Source organism: Sander lucioperca, chromosome 17 (genome assembly GCF_008315115.2).
Source record: "Sander lucioperca isolate FBNREF2018 chromosome 17, SLUC_FBN_1.2, whole genome shotgun sequence".
NCBI classification, from domain to species: domain Eukaryota; kingdom Metazoa; phylum Chordata; class Actinopteri; order Perciformes; family Percidae; genus Sander; species Sander lucioperca.
In genome coordinates, this window is record NC_050189.1 from 18,149,220 (window position 1) to 18,168,789 (window position 19,570).

At 41.3% G+C, this 19,570-nt stretch overlaps 1 protein-coding gene and 1 long non-coding RNA gene across 19 annotated transcripts in view; one reads left to right on the plus strand and one right to left on the minus strand.

Annotated features, from left to right (window-relative positions):
• The window catches only part of LOC116059941 (zinc finger protein 239-like), a 104,571-nt gene extending 87,969 nt beyond the window's left edge, over nucleotides 1–16,602 (plus strand). For 4 of the 18 annotated variants that reach the window (XM_035993908.1, XM_035993907.1, XM_035993904.1 and 1 more), the window contains one exon: nucleotides 15,825–16,601. In XM_035993908.1, the coding sequence (XP_035849801.1) occupies nucleotides 15,825–16,498 (674 nt within the window). In that variant the 3' untranslated portion in view covers nucleotides 16,499–16,601. Of the gene's footprint in view, nucleotides 1–593; nucleotides 823–7,039; nucleotides 7,167–7,200; nucleotides 7,389–13,457; nucleotides 13,608–15,718 lie in introns of those variants that run through there. The other 14 variants (XM_035993902.1, XM_035993903.1, XM_035993901.1 and 11 more) reach the window with 11 other exon arrangements.
• On the minus strand, nucleotides 5,640–6,576 carry LOC118493573. The gene is made up of 2 exons (XR_004895517.1): nucleotides 6,536–6,576; nucleotides 5,640–6,078 (listed from the first exon to the last, which is right to left on the minus strand). It is a non-coding gene; the product is annotated as an uncharacterized LOC118493573 (long non-coding RNA).
• Nucleotides 16,603–19,570: the final 2,968 nt, after the last annotated feature.

A 19,570-nucleotide genomic window follows, 5' to 3' on the forward strand; every position in this document is an offset into this window, starting at 1 on the left:
GGTGTACTGACTTATGCCCTCTGTATTTTAAGGAAGAACATTTATTTATTTACGATACATTATTCATTCACAAAGAAAATTGGTGTCCTTAAAGATTGGATTTTTCCTCAGTTTTTTAATTAAGGCATTAAGATCAATTTCCTAAAGATTTTTTTATTCCTCTTTTTAGTCAACTTTAGCATGGGTGTCCTAATTTGTTCACATGACTGTATATATATATATATATATATATATATATATGAAGCTAAATTTCTGAAGTTGAACTAGATGTTTTTGTTGATTTTTTTAGTTTTCTCCCCACATTTTTCAAGCTTTTCCAATATTTTGGTCATCCTCTAACCCTAACCCTTGACGGTTTTAATTTGAATTAATATATATTCAGTATTTTCAAAAAGTACAAATAGAATTTACAAGTTATAAAAAGATTCTTAATGAACATATATATGTGTGTGTGTGTGTGTGTGTGTGTGTGTGTGTGTGTGTGTGTGTGTGTGTGTGTGTGTGTGTGTGTGTGTGTGTGTGTGTAGTTCCCCTCCTGACCTCCAGGCGGCACCGTTCTTTCATTTTAAGCTTTTAATGTGAAAACCTTTGTCTTGGAGGAAACCGGAAGTCTCGTTGTTCCCCTGTGATCTATCTCGTGCTGGCGGTAGAATAGCTGTGTAGTCTGTTAGCTGCTGATCTTATTGGACCGTTTTAGGAGCCAGAGCTCGAGGTAAAGCCACACACACACTCAGGTAAAGCCTCTAATGACTGCTCTTTATCACGGCGATCAAAGCGAGGAGAAGGCTGAGCTGCGCATGCGTCGCCAGTGAATGATTTCAGGTGTGCTCCGTGTGTTCTCCTCTGACTGCATTAGCAGCATTCCAGCTGGGTGAAGCTGTCCTCAACATAGAGCTTCTTCTACCACATTACTGATCACTGGCTGCTACCACACTCCTTTTACAGGATCTGGGTGTTTTAGTCTATCTGCTAATATCTCGAATAGCTGCTAATATCTCGAATAGCTGCTAATATCTGAACAGAACTCTGACTGTTGGACTCATTTCTTATTGGATGGTTCTGTCTTGTATTTGTCTCTCCTGTTGCTATGTTCTCTATGCTGCTATGAACCGTGTTTTGTGTCCTGAATGAAGAATAAAGTAAAGTGTGTGTTGAGCTCTCAGTAGGTGTGTATCTTCTAGTTGAGTCTGTGTGTGTGTGTGTGTGTGTGTGTGTGTGTGTGTGTGTGTGTGTGTGTGTGTGTGTGTGTGTGGAGCTCTCAGTAGGTGTGTATCTTCTAGTAGAGTCTCTGTGGGCTGATGATTAATTTCTATATCTGGGTTTATCCCTCGTAGTGACGCAAAAAGTGGGTGTGCGCTATATGTGGCGCAAAGGGGCGCAGCACCACGGGGGCGCCAAAGCGATGGTAAAAAATAATAACAAAAAAAATATTAGTAGCTGCTGTTGCTGTGCGTTTCTAAATCATTTCTGCATTTCCCCAATGCTATCATATATCATTTTAGAGGACCAACAGGCTAGAATAGGCACCCTGTCTCATAAGATTCCATCATAGAATGTTAAGATAGAATGTTGACATAGAATGATGTTGACATAGAATGATGTTGACATAGAATGATGTTGACATAGAATGTTGAGATAGAATGTTGAGATAGAATGTTGAGATAGAATGTTGAGATAGAATGTTGAGATAGAATGTTGAGATAGAATGTTGACATAGAATGTTGAGATAGAATGTTGAGATAGAATGTTGAGATAGAATGATGTTGACATAGAATGATGTTGACATAGAATGTTGAGATAGAATGATGTTGACATAGAATGTTGACATACTGTAGAAGAGGGAGCGGGGGGCGCACCCTACTATGGACCCGGGCGGGTCTTGGCGTGGCCATAGTAGGATTCGTAATATCGCGAACGGGGTGCCGTGAGCGCTGAGCAAGCAGGTACGAGTAGTGAGTGGTCGTCTATGGAAAAAGATGGATAAATCAAAACAGCTGTCGAGGGCTAAATATAGAAAAAGAAAGGGAAAAGGAGATGGCATGACAAGGGATGGACAGGGACAGCAGTTAAATAAGATGATGGTCAAAGGCAACAGGTAGGATTTAAAGTGTGATGTCTGTGCTTGGAGGCTTGCAAATATTCATGTTAACAGACTAGCTAGCGTTTGCTAACACTGGGAATGTAGCAGCCAAATGGGGGTTTACAGCTAGCTTAGAATATGCAAAACTGAGGTTACTGAGCCGAAAACTGTTAAATATAAGGTAGCATATACAATAAATGACAAGAATCTGGAAAACATAACTAATGCAATAACTCTGGTTTACCATGGAATCATGCATAGATTTGGTTTTACCATTAGCTGTTAGCATGTTAGCTGTGCTGTCAGACATATACAGACTATAGTTACATCTGTTTGGTGACATGGAAGCTGTAATTACAGGGTCACATCTCTCTATTTAAAGGTCTGTGCTAAGTGGCTCTCCATATTTGTACTTTTTAAAATCCAAAATGTGAATGTAATTTCAACAGAGGCACAACCTTACTTCATAATAGTTGTCTTATCTGATGCCATCACTAGGCTGATTTAAGAATTGAATTGAGGCTGCTATATTTAACAGTGAGTTCATTTCATTCAGGTGTTGCTGCAAGAGCATACCCCTCTGACACTGGCTAGTTGCGCCCCTGATCTCTCGTGTTCTTATTGGATGGTTCTGTCTTGTATTTGTCTCTCCTGTTGCTATGTTCTCTATGCTGCTATGAACCGTGTTTTGTGTCCTGAATGAAGAATAAAGTAAAGTGTGTGTTGAGCTCTCAGTAGGTGTGTATCTTCTAGTTGAGTCTGTGTGTGTGTGTGTGTGTGTGTGTGTGTGTGTGTGTGTGTGTGTCTCTCTCTCTCTCTCTCTCTCTGTGTGTGTGTTGAGCTCTCAGTAGGTGTGTATCTTCTAGTTGAGTCTGTGTGTGTGTGTGTGTGTCTCTGTGTGTGTTGAGCTCTCAGTAGGTGTGTGTGTGTGTGTGTGTGTGTGTGTGTGTGTGTGGAGCTCTCAGTAGGTGTGTATCTTCTAGTAGAGTCTCTGTGGGCTGATGATTAATTTCTATATCTGATATCTGGGTTTATCCCTCGTAGTGACGCAAAAAGTGGGTGTGCGCTATATGTGGCGCAAAGGGGCGCAGCACCACGGGGGTGCCAAAGCGATGGTAAAAAATAATAACAAAAAAAATATTAGTAGCTGCTGTTGCTGTGCGTTTCTAAATCATTTCTGCATTTCCCCAATGCTATCATATATCATTTTAGAGGACCAACAGGCTAGAATAGGCACCCTGTCTCATAAGATTCCATCATAGAATGTTAAGATAGAATGTTGACATAGAATGATGTTGACATAGAATGATGTTGACATAGAATGATGTTGACATAGAATGTTGAGATAGAATGTTGAGATAGGATGTTGAGATAGAATGTTGAGATAGAATGTTGAGATAGAATGTTGAGATAGGATATTGACATAGAATGTTGACATAGAATGTTGAGATAGAATGTTGAGATAGAATGTTGAGATAGAATGATATTGACATAGAAGGATGTTGACATAGAAGGATGTTGACATAGAATGTTGAGATAGAATGTTGAGATAGAATGATGTTGACATAGAATGTTGACATACTGTAGAAGAGGGAGCGGGGGGCGCACCCTACTATGGACCCGGGCGGGTCTTGGCGTGGCCATAGTAGGATTCGTAATATCGCGAACGGGGTGCCGTGAGCGCTGAGCAAGCAGGTACGAGTAGTGAGTGGTCGTCTATGGAAAAAGATGGATAAATCAAAACAGCTGTCGAGGGCTAAATATAGAAAAAGAAAGGGAAAAGGAGATGGCATGACAAGGGATGGACAGGGACAGCAGTTAAATAAGATGATGGTCAAAGGCAACAGGTAGGATTTAAAGTGTGATGTCTGTGCTTGGAGGCTTGCAAATATTCATGTTAACAGACTAGCTAGCGTTTGCTAACACTGGGAATGTAGCAGCCAAATGGGGGTTTACAGCTAGCTTAGAATATGCAAAACTGAGGTTACTGAGCCGAAAACTGTTAAATATAAGGTAGCATATACAATAAATGACAAGAATCTGGAAAACATAACTAATGCAATAACTCTGGTTTACCATGGAATCATGCATAGATTTGGTTTTACCATTAGCTGTTAGCATGTTAGCTGTGCTGTCAGACATATACAGACTATAGTTACATCTGTTTGGTGACATGGAAGCTGTAATTACAGGGTCACATCTCTCTATTTAAAGGTCTGTGCTAAGTGGCTCTCCATATTTGTACTTTTTTAAATCCAAAATGTGAATGTAATTTCAACAGAGGCACAACCTTACTTCATAATAGTTGTCTTATCTGATGCCATCACTAGGCTGATTTAAGAATTGAATTGAGGCTGCTATATTTAACAGTGAGTTCATTTCATTCAGGTGTTGCTGCATACCCCTCTGACACTGGCTAGTTGCGCCCCTGATCTCTCGTGTTGTCTCCCTGCTACTTTGGGTTTTTCTGGGTCGACATTTCAACGTTTTGTTGTTGTTTTTCTATACTTTTCTCCACGTTTTTGTCGATTTTATTCCAATTGTTTTGTCACTTTTTTGCGTTTTAAAACAAAAAAAAAAAGTATTTTTGTCAAATTTTGGAACAAGTTTTTGTCACTTTTTCTGGGGGGTTGTCACTTTTTTCAAAATTTTAAAAAAATAAATGTTTTTGTCGTTTTTTTTCCCCTTCATTTTTGTAGCTTTTTTCAACGTTCTCGTGATTATGATTCTTTCCATAATCGAGCAGCCCAGGGTTGGGGCTGCCTGTGTTGCCCAGCTACCTTTTCTTATACACATTTCCTGTTTTTCTACCCCCCTGTCTGGTACATAATGTCTATACTTAAAGACTGAAACTTAACCATCTGTGCATCAGAGTTCTTCTTTGTATCTCATCCGGAGTACTTTTAACCACTTCCTCAATGACTGCATGCAACTCTCTGCACTGAGCACAAACACTACTGAGACTACTGCACAATGTACTCCTGAGACTACTGCACAATGTACTCCTGAGACTACTGCACAATATACTCCTGAGACTACTGCACAATATACTCCTGAGACTACTGCACAATATACTCAAGAGAGCAAGACTAATAGTGTGTCTCAAATCGCGCACTTCCGTTAGTGTACTAACGGAAGTGCACTTCGTACACTACGTACTTACTTGCAGAGTGCGTAAAATTTGACGGGGTAGTGTTGTCTCAAATCGCGCACTGCCTTGTGTACTTACAGGAAATGACATCACAACATCTCAGTCCTCCTTCTTCTTCTATGAAATTGTGAATTGTACCCAAGGAAGAGCATTCCCAACACTGTTGTCACTCGTGAAAAACACATTTCTGCTTTGTTCATCAAAATGAATGTGATTGTTGTTATTGTTGCTTGTTTTTGCCCTCTGTTTTATGCAACCGTAGACTTACCGGTATGATGATATTCATACTTTTGCTCTTAATTCATTGTAAAAAACAACCCAAAATGGCCATTTTTAGTTATTTTAGCAAAATCTGAGCAATTCAAATGGTGTCCAACTGACAAAGAACATACATAGAAAATAGTCATATTATATGTTTATATAAGGGTGTTTATTGCAATAGCTATTAATTACAGTGACAATACAAGAGTGAAAGCAGAGGCAACCCAATAGACATTTAAATATATCCCATTGTTCTATTCATTGCTGGCCCTGTACTTTGATGGAGAAAGTGATCTGATGGTGGACTTCAGACTCTCCAGGGGGATCCTTTAACGGTACATCCTCGGCACGGCGTGTGACCATGGCTGGGGACCCGTCATCGAGGCCCTTGTCTTCCTCTTTTGGCTCGCCAGCGGTACCTCTTATCGTGGTTTAGCCAGAGCCTTTGCTATGCCCCGGGCCACTGTGCACCGTGCTGTCCACAATACCAGCAGGGAAATCCTCTCTCTCCTCCCCCAGGTCGTTGGCCTTCCAGCAGAGGAGGACTTCCCTCAAGTTGGCAGCATTGACGGCCACGTCTGTGTCCCTAACGATTATATAAGTCAGGACACAAACAGCACTGTTAATACGTTATAACATAGCATACATTAACGTACTGTAACATTACTACTAACGCTTGCAGCTTAATGTATATCTACAAGATCACACATCTAACGCTAAAATTGTCTACAGTGAGGACGATAGTTTAACACAACAAACAACCGTATACCACAACACATGTAACATTAGCTAGGTTATAACTTATTTACCAGTGGTTAAACCAAAGATTATAGACGTACCCGTAACTTCTTTGGTTAAACTGTGCCGCTGTTAGCTTGCTAAGGTTAGCTAAAGCTAGCTTGATAGCACATCAAATTACGGTACAAATTAACGTTATAATTCGCGGTACAAAAATCATCACCGACTCCAAAATTAACCAAATATACATAAACAGGTGGCTTATATGTTATACAAGTATAGCAAAAGACTAATGTTCAACTTACATTTGTAATACTCCGTGGGTCTCGCTGTCGCGTATTCGGCCACCGTTATCGAAAGTTTTTCACCTTTTGTTAGCTCCGCCACTTCCGCTACGTCGCCAAGATGGCGACCGTTGAGGGTGGAAAGTGTCCATCGATCCACACTCAACTTTTTGACCGTTATGAGTGCACCATCCGGGTACTTGTAGTGCACTGCATTTACCACACTTCGACGAGTGACAGATTGAGTGTACTCAAATAGCTAGTATAAGTACAGAAGTGCGCGATTTGAGACACACCTTATCCCAGATATGAATATGTTTGCTGCCTTTGTGTTTTGTGTAACCATGGGTGTAACCTGCTTTTAAAATTCAGCTGCTGAGGGTGATCAGCAGTCAGTGTGTCTGTACTCATGAGGTGCATGTAATAGATTCCTTGCTGCAAGTAAACTAGCTTTTGAAGAAGACTCCAGGGACTCTGTCAAGTCTTTGATAGTCATCCTAACAGCTTCTATTGTTGTTCTTTTAGTTGTGTGTGGATGTGAGGAGAACGAGAGGAGACAGCAGCTCCTGAATATCTCTGCATGCTTTGATTTGTACTGAACAGAATCCAGAGTGAGTCCAGCAGCCCCAGTGGAGATCTGAGAGGAATGGAGGTTGACAACCAGAACCAGGAGCAACAGCGCAACAAGGGGCCCAGGAGACCAGCAGCAGACTGGGACTCTGATACCAACGAGGTCCCCAGGAGACCAGCAGCAGACTGGGACTCTGATACCAACGAGGTCCCCAGGAGACCAGCAGCAGACTGGGACTCTGATACCAACGAGGTCCCCAGGAGACCAGCAGCAGACTGGGACTCTGATACCAGTGATGTTCAGGTCAGTATTCAGGACACAAAAAAGTGAGCGCTAGCGTGCTAAAGATCAGTAGCGCCGAGATTGATAAGGGGCTATTGGTCAGCCACTGTGGTACAGCGGCATAAACCGATTCCTTGGCGTTACTGACCGCTCACTACACCGACCTGTGCAGGTTGGTTAGGAGCGTCTCCGGAAGTCATCTAGCTCAGCGGTAGTTTGGTTCAGTACTTTAATGTAAACAAAATGTAAATATTTCAATATTTGTGAACATTTTGAATCTCTATCGATCCTGTTTTCTTAACTTTATTTCAGGGTTACTGCTGTAGCAGTTTTCTCTGTTGTATCTACTGTGGCAAGTTAACGATATTTGCACCAAGTTCTTTTATTTTACAGCCTTTTAAAGTTAAACATTATTAACCATATCTAGAGTACAACTTTGTTTAGTACTGTAGCAGCTAGCCAACACAGCATGCCTTTATTCTTCCAGCTGGGATGACCGCGGAATTAGCTTTTCAGAAATGAGATATTTTAAGTGCTTTTTTAAAATCTGTAAATAACCCTAACCCTAACCAGGTTGTTTCCCACCGGTGTTATTATGGTGTAAAGTACACTTTAGTTAACTCTATGGTTGTTAGCTTTAAATCTCATATAAAATGTTAGCCATACTGTTAGCTATAGCTCTGATATTAATTCAGGCTAGGGTACATTAGTAATGATGTATAAAATTACTTAGTTAACGTTACTTTGCTTTCAAAAGCATCACTCATATCCCAGCATACTGTTATTGATTAGTCAGACGAGCATAGACATAAAAATATATATGTATAATTATGGTGGATGTATAGACATAACAATATATGTATAATTATAAAGTCTGTGGTGGCGGTATAGACATGAAAATATATGTATAATTATACAGTCACAGTACAGGATGCATGATATTAATAAAATGTGATATTGATTATGAATATTACGATATCATTATTCATTTTGATATTTTTTAAACATGTAAAATTACCTAAGTTAAGGGAAAACGCATCGTAACAATATTCATAGATTTATGACAACATAGTGCACAGTGAGACTTATTATACTGACTTATATATATTTAGACGGGCTACTTCCCCTATTCCAGCGTTATGAGGTGCTGCCATCAGGCAGAAGATATAGGGTGCTGTCCTTACAAACCAACCGGGCTCGCAAATAATTCATTCCTACCAGCATCACACTACTGAATAAGTTAAGGAAATAACTTGATCCTTTCTGTGTGATAATACTGCACTTTGGTATAGTATTAAAATGTCACTGATGATGTGGCACCTTACTATTGAAAGCCCACTAGTGCTAATGAATGATACTGTACTTTACTATTTTATAATGTAGAGATACTTCTTGTTGTGTGGGGGGGAGGGAGGGTTTAGTGGTCCTGTTGTTGTCTATTGTCTGTCTGTCTATCTGATGAGCTGTATGGTGCAAGATGAATTTCCGAAAGGATCAATAAATGTCTATCTATCTTATATACGACTCCATAGTGTGGGTGGACCACAGGTCAGTTGTGGATGAAAAATCTTCAGTCTATCTGACTCCAAACTCTGCCTGCACTGCCTTTTATGAAGCTGCGGGATAGCTACCTGTTTATAAAGCTGTGGGATAGCTACCTGTTTATAAAGCTGTGGGATAGCTACCTGTTTATAAAGCTGTGGGATAGTTACCTGTTTATAAAGCTGTGGGATATCTACCTGTTTATAAAGCTGTGGGATAGCTACCTGTTTATAAAGCTGTGGGATATCTACCTGTTTATAAAGCTGTGGGATATCTACCTGTTTATAAAGCTGTGGGATAGCTACTAGGCCTGCAGCGACGCGTCGATGACGTCGACGCATCGACGTCAAAATTACGTCGACGTCGTATTTTTGCGTCGACGCTTCGCCACACACACATGTGGGAGACCAAAACATTGCAGGAAACAGCAACCTCCTCACAGAATTCCCAACAAAGCCCTGCAAAAAGCCCCATGAAAAGAAAAAGTCCTAAAAAAACAGCTCGCCCTTAATCATCGAGGGTATGGGAATACTTAAAATATAGTCCCAAGTACTAACGTTAGCTAAATTAATTTCATGTTTGTGTAGTGTGTTGTGTAGCCTGCGCACTTAGGTGGTGCTAGCTAACTATCTTAGCTCTCCGTGCAGTTTGTTCGTGCTAGGTTAGTAGCTAACGTTAACGTTAGCTAGCTACTGGCGCCTAGGCAGCAGTGTTTAGCTAACGTTAGTTATCATCTAATGTTGGCTTGAATGGTAGCTAGCTTACGGCTGCAGAACACAGCTATCTATAGTAGCTAACGTTAGCTAACGTGAACGTTAGCTACTAACCTAGCACGAACAAACTGCACAGAGAGCTAAGATGCGTTGGTTAGCCTAGCACCACCAAAGTGCACAGCTGCATTAGCATGTAAACCTACAGAATAGCAGTTAAGAGAGTCAGTTTGATTATGCATCAGGTTTTATGTTGGGACTGTTATGTTGTGTTAAACAATCCAAGGAATGTCTGTACTGTGCACTGCAGTGTTTTTCTTTTTTGCACTACAACTTGATTTTTTTGAACAAGAGAGTTATGTTGGTACTGTAAAAGAGTAAACAGGCTGGCCTTTCATTTTGTATAACAGTAAAATAATTATTTTATTTTGTGTAAAGCAGAAGATTTTTTGCTGTGCAAAATTGTTTAATAAAATATATTATTAAGAATTTTTTGGTATTTATTTGAGATACATTATGGTTTTTATTAATCGAGCAAGAGAAAAATAATCGTTATATTAATCGTCCAATTAGTCGTTAGATTAGTCGACTAATCGATAAAATAATCGCCCGATTAATCGTTTAATAAATAATCGTTTACCCCCAGCTCTAATAGCTACCTGTTTATAAAGCTGAGGGATATCTACCTGTTTATAAAGCTGTGGGATATCTACCTGTTTATAAAGCTGTGGGATATCTACCTGTTTATAAAGCTGTGGGATAGCTACCTGTGAGAAACAGGAGCCGGATGGGATTTGGTACCATTTGTCTAGTTTATTTAGAAGCTTGTTGAAGCCTTTTTTATCCACTGTGTTTATGACATCATATCTTTGGCCAAATAATACGTTATAGCATTGGTGATTTTGGTATGTCTTTTTGAGTTGTTGTCGTACTTTGTGCCTAGCAAAAACACTGGCTAGCGAGGCTTGTTTGTCATGTAGTGGCCCCGTGGTACACTCCATAGGGTTTGTCACGTAGTGGCCCCGTGGTTCGCTCCATAGGGTTTGTCAAGTAGTGGCCCCGTGTTTTGCTCCATAGGGTTTGTCACGTAGTGGCCCTGTGGTTCGCTCCATAGGGTTTGTCACGTAGTGGCCTTGTTGTACGCTCCATAGGGTTTGTCACGTAGTGGCCTTGTGGTTCGGTCCATAGGGTTTGTCACGTAGTGGACACGTGGTTCGCTCCATAGGGTTTGTCACGTAGTGGACACGTGGTACGCTCCATAGGGTTTATCACGTAGTGACCCTGTGGTTCGCTCCATAGGGTTTGTCGCGTAGTGGACACATGGTTCGCTCCATAGGGTTTGTCACGTAGTGGCCTTGTGGTTCGCTCCATAGGGTTTGTCATGTAGTGGCCCCGTGGTTCGCTCCATAGGGTTTGTCACGTAGTGGCCTTGTGGTTCGCTCCATAGGGTTTGTCACGTAGTGGCCTTGTGGTTCGGTCCATAGGGTTTGTCACGTAGTGGACACGTGGTTCGCTCCATAGGGTTTGTCACGTAGTGGACACGTGGTACGCTCCATAGGGTTTATCACGTAGTGACCCTGTGGTTCGCTCCATAGGGTTTGTCGCGTAGTGGACACATGGTTCGCTCCATAGGGTTTGTCACGTAGTGGCCCTGTGGTTCGCTCCATAGGGTTTGTCACGTAGTGGCCTTGTTGTACGCTCCATAGGGTTTGTCACGTAGTGGCCTTGTGGTTCGGTCCATAGGGTTTGTCACGTAGTGGACACGTGGTTCGCTCCATAGGGTTTGTCACGTAGTGGACACGTGGTACGCTCCATAGGGTTTATCACGTAGTGACCCTGTGGTTCGCTCCATAGGGTTTGTCGCGTAGTGGACACATGGTTCGCTCCATAGGGTTTGTCACGTAGTGGCCTTGTGGTTCGCTCCATAGGGTTTGTCATGTAGTGGCCCCGTGGTTCGCTCCATAGGGTTTGTCACGTAGTGGCCATGTGGTTCGCTCCATAGGGTTTGTCACGTAGTGGACACGTGGTACGCTCCATAGGGTTTATCACGTAGTGACCCTGTGGTTCGCTCCATAGGGTTTGTCACGTAGTGGACACGTGGTTCGCTTCATAGGGTTTGTCACGTAGTGGCCCCGTGGTTCGCTCCATAGGGTTTGTCACGTAGTGTCCCTGTGGTTCGCTCCATAGGGTTTATCACGTAGTGGCCCTGTGGTTCGCTCCATAGGGTTTGTCACATAGTGGACTCATGGTACGCTCCATAGGGTTTGTCACATAGTGGACTCATGGTACGCTCCATAGGGTTTATCACGTAGTGGCCCCGTGGTTCGCTCCATAGGGTTTGTCACGTAGTGGCCTTGTGGTTCGCTCCATAGGGTTTGTCACGTAGTGGCCTTGTGGTTCGCTCCATAGGGTTTGTCACGTAGTGGACTCATGGTACGCTCCATAGGATTTGTCACGTAGTGGCCCCGTGGTTCGCTCCATAGGGTTTGTTGCGTAGTGGACCCGTGCACTGACGTGCACTAACATGTGCAAGTGGCACAGTAACCATGGTAACTGGCCAATGAAACAGGATCATTATAGCGTTTCATGCTCTAAATCAAACACAACTAAGCCACACAGCCAACGGACGGGGCGCAGCGCTCCACAAAATAAACTAAATATTGCATACTTATTGTGACACTTTCGATATAATATTGCGCAACGTGATATCGCGATATAATTACATTACAAACACAGATGTTAGCCTAGCTTAGCACGGCGCCTGTTTACATTACATTACATTCCATGTCACTTAGCTGACGCTTTTATCCAAAGCAACTTCCAATTAAGTGCTTTCAACCCTGAAGGTGCAAACTCCAGACAACAAGTAGTAAGTACAAGTACATTAGCTTTAAATAAGCAAAACTACAAAGGGCCATATGAAAGTGCAGCTTCAAAAAAATATATATATTTAATGTTTATTCGAGGTGGAGTCAGAAGAGATGAGTTTTTAGCCTTGGGCGGAAGATGCGAAGGCTTTTGGCCATTCTGATGTAAATAGGGAGGTCATTCCACCATTTAGGAGCCAGGACAGCAAACAGTCGGGATTTCGTTGAGTGATTAGTTGTCCCTCTCTGTGAGGGGGCAACAAGCAGGTTGGCTGATGCAGAGCGGAGTGGGCGGGTTGGGGTATAGGGTTTGACCATGTCCTGGATGTATGCTGGGGCTGATCCGTTCGTGGCCCTGTATGAGAGTACTATTGTCTTGAAGCGGATGCGGGCAGCAATTGGTAACCAGTGACCGGAAAACGATATTAGGTCGATATATCATGCACCCGTAGACCAGGCTAACAGCCAGGATTTATAAATCCTGGAGCCTTTTCTATTCACTCAGCAGTGCTTTTACCTTATTCAGTGATGCACCCCTAATCCAGGATTGGTTCAATCTGTAATGCTGATTTGCTTTTAAAACATCTTGTATGAAACATCCGAAAGAATACGAGTTGTGCATGAAGGACTCTGCAGACAGCAGCCAAAATGCAGCAACTTCAGGTACGGCAAAGGAAGGACAGTCATTGTTTACTTAATTAATGTGTTTACTGTGTTCATGGACTGAGGATGGGAGGAGGATTCAGTACTTAGTTTCGCATTCGGCAGAATCTTAACCAGTGGATTCAGTATTCAGCCGAACCACAAAAATCTGGATTTGGTGCATCCCTACCCTTATTATTATTATTATTATTATTATTATTATTATTATTATTATTATTATTAGCCTGCCTTAAAATACAACAGGTACATATTGCTTTTCAGTTAAGTCCTGTTATTGTTTTAATATTGTGACCATTGCTGGATTTCAGGACAAGAAAGGAATGGAGGAGGACAACCAGAACCAGGAGCAGAGGAGCACCAAGGTCCCCAGAAGACAAGCAGCAGACTGGGACTCTGATACCAACGAGGTCCCCAGAAGACAAGCAGCAGACTCGGACTCTGATATCAGCCATGTTCAGGTCAGTGTTCAGGACACAACAACCACTCTAAAGAAACCAGGAAGAGAGTCGATGCTCCATGGATCATCTGTTCATTCTGTTGTTTGAGATCAAATGTGGAGAAAGGAAGTTGTAGGAGCCCATTGAGTTATTAAGTAAATGTCTGTAATATACATCCTGACCACTAGGGTGTAGTATGGGATATATAATATAAAATATTCATGTGACAGTCATTGGTGCTGTTATATTGCCTTTATGAAGACTAATAAACTGCTGTTCATATTGTTATTAAAAGTTTGGTGAATATAGTATGACAGTTGTTGAGATAATTAGAAAAGGCTGATAAAGTTTTAAATGAAGTCAGTAGGGCTGAACGATTTTTGAAAATAATCTAATTGCGATTTTTTTCCCCCAAATATTGCGATTCAATATGCGATTCTTTTTTAAGCTCTTTGTCTTCTGTATTATTCAACAAAGACAAATAATAAATCATTGTATAGTATGAACAACGCACGATTAGATAGATTAAATAAACTGTTCTTTCCTGGAGGCCAGGCCTGGGTGTGATGATGAAATTTTATTTAACTACTTCAGTCACAGTAGTATATTGAGCACTGACCAAGCCTGGTGGAAGCATTCATATGAAAGTCAGAAACTAATCACACAAACTAAAGGGCAGATTGCAGAAATATAAAAATAAATAGTGGCTTTACCACACTTAGTAGTATTTAGATTATTTAATTATTATTTACTGTAATAAACATATGTAATCATGTGGATTGCACTTTTTAAACACTGTCTTTGAACTTTACTAGACAGTTAAATCAGGGCTCTAGAGTGCGACCAAATTTTGTAAGGGTGCGACTAAGATTTTTCCTAGGTCGCACCGGCGCACCTATCGTCCTCGCATCCGCTGCCTCTCCACGAACGAAGCGATATCGTTTAAATCGATATGGTTTAATGTTGCGTTACATGACCCATTTCTTCTGTAAAGCCGTGCCTGTGTTTGGATCTCTCCTCTTACTCTGCGCAGCCCCGCCCCCCATTCACTCACACATGGCTCCCCTGCAATATGAGAGACATATCGACTGTGCCCGGTCCACACACTGCTGACATTTGTCTACAGTTTTAATTGTTATTAACACAGCTGTATATCGTTAAGCATGAGAGGGAAACCTGTATTTGTGCCATTGTTTCCACTGGTAACTCTCTGTTATTGCAGCTGCCACGGCGAAAAACATATAATATGTTTATATATTATAGATTATATTATATAATTATATTATAGAATAAGTTATTGAATGGAACTACGGTAACTTCGAACCCGGGCCGCTGCTTCGAGGAGTAAACCTCTATATGAGCTAATGAGCTATCCAGGCGCCCTCTTTCTCTTTTAATCAGTCTGTTATTGTTGTTGAAAACAAGTGAAGGAGCTATTCTTAGAGATATGTTTTTTAAATATATCCTATAGGCTATTTATTTCAGATAATTTACATGTGTTGCAGCTGTATATTTTCAAACTGGGAAGGAAACCCTGTCTTTGCATTTTATTTTAATCACAATCTGTTTTAATAAAAGAGCTTGTGAAAAGTGTCTTTGACATAAAAATGAACATTTAGCTCACTATGTAAAAAATACAGAGATATATATATATATATATATCCATTCAGCCGAAAAATACAGAGATATGATTTTTAGTCCTGGACTAGTGGAAGATCTGATAACAACAAAGCACAACAACAAAAGTGTGTGTGTGTGTGTGTGGGGGGGGGGGGCAGTTTGGAGGATTTGATGCTAGGGAGTGTGGCAAGCTGGTTTAGCCAAGGCCAAAGGGGAAGAAGGCCAAATTACAGGTGTTGGCCATCTGAGGGGCATGGGACAGCAAGGGGGGATCCACTATAAGACTTTGAGTACAGTATAATTGTGCTTCAAATAAAAAATTTTTTACCTACTCCTTATTCTTGTTTAAAATAAGGAGTATGAATGTATATGGAGCGTGATAATAAGGTGACCTTGAAATTGTGTTAACGGCAACGCGAGGAAAAATTTGGGTGCATTGTGAGTGAGAGCAAGTCCAGGGTTTAATGAAGGTTGTTTACTAACTCTCTCTCTCTGTTTGTCTGTTGCTATAGAAACGGAGAGGAAGAAAGGGACCCAAACGTCACAGCTGTCAACACTGTGACAAATCCTTCACATCATCTGAATATTTAAAGATTCATCAGAGAGTTCACACTGGAGACAAGCCTTACAGCTGTGATCAATGTGGGGCAGCTTTCACACAACAGAGTCACCTAAAAAGCCATCAACGTATTCACACTGAAGAAAAGCCATACAGCTGTGATCAATGTGGGGCAGCTTTTGCACAAAAGGGTAACCTAAAAAATCATCAACGCATTCACACTGAAGAAAAGCCGTACAGCTGTGATCAATGTGGGAAAACATTTTCTGAGAGTGGCCACCTTAAAAGACACCAGCGCATTCACACTGGAGAGAAGCCGCACAGGTGTGATCAATGTGGGAAGACTTTTACTGAGAGTAATCACCTTAAAAGACACCAACGCATTCACACTGGAGTTAAACCGTACAGCTGTGATCTGTGTGAGAAAACGTTCAAAACTCCAGAACATGCTGAAAGCCACCGACGTGTTCACACCGGAGAGAAGCCGTACTGGTGTGAACAATGTGGGAAAACGTTTTCTCACAATAGTCACCTTACAACACACAAGCGCATCCACACCGGAGAGAAGCCGTACAGCTGTGATCAATGTGGGGCAGCTTTTTCTCAGAGTAGTGACCTTAAAAAACACCAGCGCATTCACACTGGAGAGAAGCCGTACTGGTGTGAACAATGTGGAAAAACCTTTGCTCAGAGTAGTAGCCTTTACTCTCACCAGCGTATTCACACAGCCTAGTTGTGAACATTCATTCAGATTAGGGCTTTGCAATTGATCGAAATGTATGCTACGTTTACACGTGGCCGGTTATTTTCACAAACAGACAATTCTACCTCTCCGTTTTCAAAAATAACAATGTGCACAGCTGTCAGTTTTCAGAAAAGTTTTCGTTGACAAGAACCCGTGTATATATGCCGTCATGAGCATATACCAGAGGTGTGGACTCGAGTCATGTGACTTGGAATCGAGTCAGACTCGATTCATGAATTTGATGACTTCAGACTCGACTCGACAAAATGTACAAAGACTTGCAACTCGACTTGGACTTTAACATCAATGACTCGTGACTTCACTTGGACTTGCGCCTTTTGACTCGAGAAGACTTGCTAATTCCCATGAAAACTGGGGAAGAAAATGTTCACACGGCCGCGCCGCTCTGTTTATCTGCATCTGTGAAAAAAATGTGCACCACCTGTATGCATGCAGAGAGCACGCACGCTGCCTGCACGACATCCAATCACTGTAGTCCCACGTTGTTTTGATTCGACAGCATCTAAGCAGGCACATTGCAAGACAACCAATGAAGCACAAGCAACAACCCGCCAGTTGGCAAAATGATACCGAAGGTAGTTTCGTTTGGTTATAAAAATTACGAGGTAGTCGACAAAAAAAGAGTTGCAATTTGCAAAACATGCGGGTCGAAGATTACAGACGGAGCTGCCACAACGTCCAACTTTGTTCGACACCTGAAGTTGCACAAAGAAAGGTAAGTTTTGAACGAATGCTAAGCACCTTATCGGATGTATGTACCGTAACTTACTAGCTGCTGCATATTTACTGTATCAACGACACAGTAAACGCACGTCTCCCTTGCTGGTTCATGCTTACAAAAATAGGGATTTTTGAACCCTGATTATATGAGGTACATGAGTGTAGCACACTCAGATGGAAAACCTCGCCAACATCATGTCAGCGTCCGTTTTAAAGTAACGTTACCATAACACAGTCACAGTAGATCCACCATTAGCCTTCCCTTTTCATATCAGGGGTTGTATTCGCTATAACTACCGCCTCGCTATACATTATCCCACTTATTACATGGCTACCTACCAAATAAATACTTTGACACAAAATATTCATTTAAAAAGGAGTTTATTGATTTAAAAACGATTGTACTGCTTCCGCTAAACCGAACTGCGTCCATAGCAACGCTCTGTTTTTCATGGCAACGGTCTGTTATCAAGAAATAACAGACCGCATTCTACATTGGAATTCAACCAAGCCATAGCCTATAATAAAATAAAATAACGATTACAGTAGTAATGTTCAGAGATGCAATAGATTATTATAGTGCAGTTCTTAACTAATGGGAATATTGTTTAGCTTATTTTTGGTTTAATTTGGTTTAGTTTAGTTATTTAATTTATTCAATTATTTTGTTTTGCTATACTTTTCATGCCAACTTGCCATGGCCCCCCTAGCACCCCCTCGCGGCACCCAGGGGTCCCCGTCCCCACTTTGAACCACTGCTATAAAGCATATGACTTCAGTTTCTTGAGAGAAAGGGCTTTCTTATGACTTTTGAAGCAGTGAAAATATTCTTAATATTGCATACACTGAAACTGAAATGACTTGAAATGACTCGAAACTAAAATGGTAGGACTTTGGACTCGACTTGAGACTTGTTGGCTTTGACTTGTGACTCGACTCGGGACTTGCCTCATCTTTGACTCGACTTGACTCGGGACTCGAGGGCAAAGACTTGAGACTTACTTGTGACTTGCATAACAATGACTTTGTCCCACCTCTGGCATATACTGTATATGCCAAACATACATGCCAAACCTGTAGGTGGCAGTGTAACGAGAAACTCAAGCCCACGTTAGCCAATCAAAAAGTATCCCGAATATTTGGGTATATAAAACAAAAGTCCAGACATAAATGAGGAAAACATTTACATGATTACTTACTGAGAATGATTTAATACAGATTTGTTCCCATTATTGTTTTAGTGTGACTCATCCATAGTCTCTAGTTATAAGTCGTCCCGGGCACTGAAAGTGCGAGGAACCTATAGTTTATGAAAGGATTATTATTATTTTACTGGCATGCTTTAGCATTTTTTAAGGGGCTTAGGATTCTGGAAATCTCATGGCATATTTTCTTCATATCTCGTGGCACTAGCTGGTATTATGTTATTTTATCTGTTTTCAATTAATAAGTAAAGGAATATATGGAAACTAAAGATTGCAGTTTCTGAGGAAATTGCAGTGTGAATGTTGGGTGCTGAAAAGCTGAGGCTACACAGTATTTCTGACTTGAATGTGAAAGAAGGACGGATGGATGGATGGATAGATGGATGGCTAGATGGATCGATGGATGGATGGATGGATGGATGGATAGACAAGATGGATGGATGGATAGACGAGATGGATGGATGGATAGACGAGATGGATGGATGGATGGATGGATAGACGAGATGGATGATAGATGGATGGATGGATGGATAGATGGATGATAGATAGACGAGATGGATGGATGGAATGATAGATGAGATGGATGGATAGATGGATGATAGACGAGATGGATGGATGATAGATGGATGGATGGATGGATAGAAAGTAGAAGATTCTCATATGTACAACACAAAATTTGGTAGGAAGTACTTGACCGTGTCATGGTGGCTCTATAGCACCCCATAACTAGTTTAAGCCTTTGACCATGCGTGTTTAATAAATAAAGGAAGGCCTTTATTTGCACATAATTGCTGGTACACAACCTTTTAAAACTTAAACTGAATACTGATGCAGAATACTTATTTATTTAATATTGAATAATAAAAACTCCAAGAAGCCTACTGTTTTATGACTAAATCATGAGCTGATTATATCTTACAGCAATTACAGCAATTACACACACACACACACACACACACACACACACACACAGCATGCAATTTCTGAAAGGCTGACGCTACACTTCATTGCTGGCTTGTATGTGAAAGAATGTTAGATATATTGACTCACATTTTTGAGGGGCTTAGGATGCTTAAAAATTCACAACAATGTGTACACATGCAAAGTTCTGCAG